The sequence below is a fragment of the Propithecus coquereli genome, unplaced genomic scaffold (assembly GCF_000956105.1).
Source record: "Propithecus coquereli isolate 6110/MARCELLA unplaced genomic scaffold, Pcoq_1.0 Scaffold126, whole genome shotgun sequence".
NCBI classification, from domain to species: domain Eukaryota; kingdom Metazoa; phylum Chordata; class Mammalia; order Primates; family Indriidae; genus Propithecus; species Propithecus coquereli.
This window is the reverse complement of record NW_012136747.1, coordinates 6121832-6125601: the sequence shown is the minus strand read 5'-3', so window position 1 is coordinate 6125601 and position 3770 is coordinate 6121832. Positions and strand designations below refer to the sequence as shown.

Here is a 3770-nt window from a genome sequence, read left to right as displayed (position 1 = left end):
GAGGGAAGCTGGTGTCTGGAGCCTTCCAGACTCAAGGACCTCCAGGGCGGCCCCCGCCCCATGCTTGTCTTCTGCCCTCGTGCCTGGGAGGAAAGGTGGGAGGGGAAAGAAGAGGTGGCACTTTTGGGGGAGTGGGGGACAGGGCGGCTACTGGATTTTTTTGGGGGGGCCCAGGCCAGTTCTTCACAGCAGGAGGAAGAAGGGATCACATAAAGTTCTTTATTACAGACCTACAAAAAATGAGAGAATTATGTGTGACTCTCACTTGTTTGGGTTTCTTCTTTCTTTGTTATTCTTTTTACAAAACTGCAGCAGGAAAGAAAGACGCAGGAGGCAGAGGTTCACATCAGGAGGGACCAAGGAGGTGAGGCCCGAGGTGTTGCTGAGATCAGGAACGCTGCGGCCGGCCCGGGCTCTCCCCAAGCACCGGGGAACTGCGACAAGCCCTAGAGGGAGCAGACGAGAGGGCGGGTGGGAAGGCGCGGTCCCCAGGTCAGCAGCAGCACCGCTTCTCTGACGGCTACCCTGGCGGTCAGCGGCTTAGGAGCCTGTGGGGCTCCACGTTTGGAGGCTGGTCTCCAAAGCACAGGCCCCCAGGGGCCAGACAGAGGGAGGTGGCAGGAAGGGCCAGCACACAAGGGCTGTGAGTTCTATGGGGGTCCCCCCTGGGACCACGGGGATCCCAGGCAATCGGGACTCTTCCCTGCTTGTCAGCCAATCAGCTTCTTCAGGAAGGCCTCCAGCTGGTCCTCATCCTTGATGCCCACAAACTTGTCCACCACGTCCCCGTTCTTGATGGCCAGCACGGTGGGCACCGCTGACACCTGGATGGAGGGGACAAAGGAGTCGATGTCACTGGGAGGTGACCTCTTCTCAACTGCCATTCCTGAGTCTGTGTGGGGAAGGCTGGTAGCTTATCCAGGGCAGCGACTGCCCAAAGCCACGGGCGGGCGGGGCCAAAGGAAAGCGGCCCTTCCCCTGGTGCAGGGGCACGGCAAGGCCCAGAGGCCCACCCACCGGAGAAACTTCTTCCACTGCGGGCTCTCAGTGGTGCCCTCCCCCCTCAACCGCGAGCCTGAGTCACAGGCCCAGTGGTTTGGCTGGAATGACAGGGGAGATGGAAATAACCCACGCAGCTGCAGGCCAGGGCTGGGGGAGGAGCTGAGGGGCAGCCTGGCCCCGGGGAGGCAGAGCTGGGGGAGTCCAAATCCGGGCTTTGCACTCACTAGCCAGGGGCTCGGCCAGGTCACATCGCCTTTCTGAGCCTCAGCGTCCTCTTCCTTAAAACAGGGATAGCGTCTACTTCGAGGGTTTGGGGCAGGGATTAAAGATCCAAGAACGAGCCGGGGGCTCAGGAACTCAGGCGCCGGCTGACCCGGTCTGTCTCCTACCCGCCAGGTTGGCCGGGGCAAGCCGCTCCTTCACTCTGAGTCTCAGCGCTCTCATCAGCAAGGCGAGACACTAACGGTGCTCACTGCAGGGTGTGAGGGCTGAATGAGACCATGCAGGGAAAGACTCAGCACAGCGCCCGGCAGTAGGGAGTTGGTTCTGTGCCTGGTATACAGCAGGCACTCGCCAGATGCCGGCTGCAGAGGAAAAGTGTAACGTGGAGCCCCGAGAGAGCCACGTTAGCTCGCTGCCCTGAATGGCTAAGAGGGTCCAGAAATCCACCGACTCCTACCGGACCGTGTGGGAGGAGGACTCAGCCACACACGATCTGACGCTTATGTCGGGGGTTGGAGGCAGATGGGAAGAGCATCCTTAGTCTACGAAGTGTTTCCTGGGCTCCCTCGGGGACCCGTATAGATCACTCGGAACGCAGACAAGGCCGCAGCTGGAGGTCGCTGCTGCCCGGGCTCCCTGCCTGGCATTCGTGGGCATTTGAGCAAACGGTATGAACAGAACAAGATAAACAGGTTTTCTCACATACGAGTCAACTACAAAGTATCAACAGCGATGGACACAGACACACCAGGTCTTCACACACGCCCAGCGCTGCCCTGGCGCGAGTCATCCGGAGAAGCCAGGCTTAAGACTTAGAATGTTCAAAAACCGCACACGGTAGTTACAAAGGAAAGCAAGAAACACAGGGCGGACTGGCCGATCTCACGGTCCTCACACACTAACTTTATGGGGCAGGCCCTGCACCCCACTCCCTCATCTCCCCATGGACTCTGGGGATAAACAGCAGGTAGGATGGCAGTCCCTGCCCCTGCGGTGCCACAGGCCCCTTCAAGGACTGACCAGAGGCTGACGTGGGTGGCAACTGACACACTGCCCAGAAGGGATGTGCTCACAGGACCGCCAGGCATTGGGCTGACCACACGTCACTGCTCACCACTCCCCCCCACCCCACTGCTCGGCTGCTGTCCTCGTCACAGACTCTGGCATGGGTGGTGGCATGAAGTGCCAAGTGTTCAGCGGGTGGCTGGCCCCGTCTCCAGGCAGAGCAGGGCCTGGCAACGCTCTGTGGCGCTGCTGAAGCCACCAGGGCCTTCACGGGGTGTCCTCCTGCGCCCTCTAGTGGTCTGCAGAGGCGGCGGGCGCCTCAAAGCTGCAACCTCAAGTGGGGCACAGAGCTCAGCTACCCGCTTCCAACCTCGCACTTAGTGGATACCATCCTGTCGTTTCCTTAACTAAAATAAATCCTTTAAGACACTGTATAAGAAGTGGTCTAACTTTTTTCATGGGCCCTCTCAGCAGGACTCAACTCACCGGGGTGGCCGGGAGAGTGGACTTAGTTTCTAAGAATTCCAGATGAAGGCCGCTCGTGATTTCACCCGTGTAAACCTCTGCACTTGCTCGTACACGCAGGGACCCTGCTGGAGTCACGTGTACAGCAGACACATGCAGATGTACTTTTATGATGACCAAGATCCAGTCATTACCATCAAGGGGATTTTCTGAAGTCTGACCTTCACACACACACACACACAATATGCCTGGGGCTTGCAGGAAGCCCGGTTTCCAGGACACTGCAGAACACCCCCAGGGAGGAAGCTGTGGCTTTGCTGCTCCTGAGTTTGGCTCACGAATCAGATCTTGTAAACACTGCCTTAAATGGAAGCGCACAGGTCCTTGGCACATTCTTCTGGAATGTCCGTGTGTGAGAGAGGCAGCCACGGACCAAGAATTCAGCTCCTTTCTCAATTCCAGCAGGACTGAGGGAACCGAGGGGCTGCAGAAAAGATGTGCTAAGATGTGCTGCCCGTCCTCCTGCTCCCAGAAGCCACCTGGAGCCTCCTATCCGTGGCTGGAGACCCTGAGAACTCCGGTCAGGAGTGTGTGTGTGCGTGTGTGTGTGCGCGCAGTCTTTTCCTACTAACCCACACCGGCCCACAACGCCACTGAGCCCAACGGCCCTGCCAGGTCTTCTCCTGTCTCGCCCCAACTTCATCCATTCGTTAACTCGGCTAAGGACCTACCAAGGGAAGGCCCAGTGCTAGGTGCTGCAGGACATCAGCGACCTCCTCCTTGGCTGACTGCAGGTTAATTAACACAAAGGAAAGTATCACTATCACATATTGGGTGTCTTTTAAGTGTGAGGGATGATACGAAGCACTTGTGTATGCCGTTTCATAAATTCCTGCCTCTAGGCAGAGCCATTTTATTTTATTTTATTTTTTTTGAGACAGAGTCTCACTGTGTTGCCCGGGCTAGAGTACCGTGGCGTCATCCTAGCTCACAGCAACCTCAAACTCCTGGGCTCAAGCGAGCCTCCTGCCTCAGCCTCCCAAGTAGCTGGGACTACAGGCATGCGCCACCATGCC

General features: G+C 57.8%; 1 protein-coding gene across 1 annotated transcript in view; it reads right to left on the bottom strand.

The window, feature by feature from the left end:
- Nucleotides 1-211: 211 nt before the first annotated feature.
- The window catches only part of TXN2 (thioredoxin 2), a 12312-nt gene continuing 8753 nt past the window's right edge, over nucleotides 212-3770 (bottom strand). Inside the window, exon 4 of the mRNA XM_012638065.1 lies at nucleotides 212-824. Within this exon, the coding sequence (XP_012493519.1) occupies nucleotides 711-824 (114 nt within the window). The 3' untranslated portion in view covers nucleotides 212-710. The remainder of the gene's footprint in view (nucleotides 825-3770) is intronic.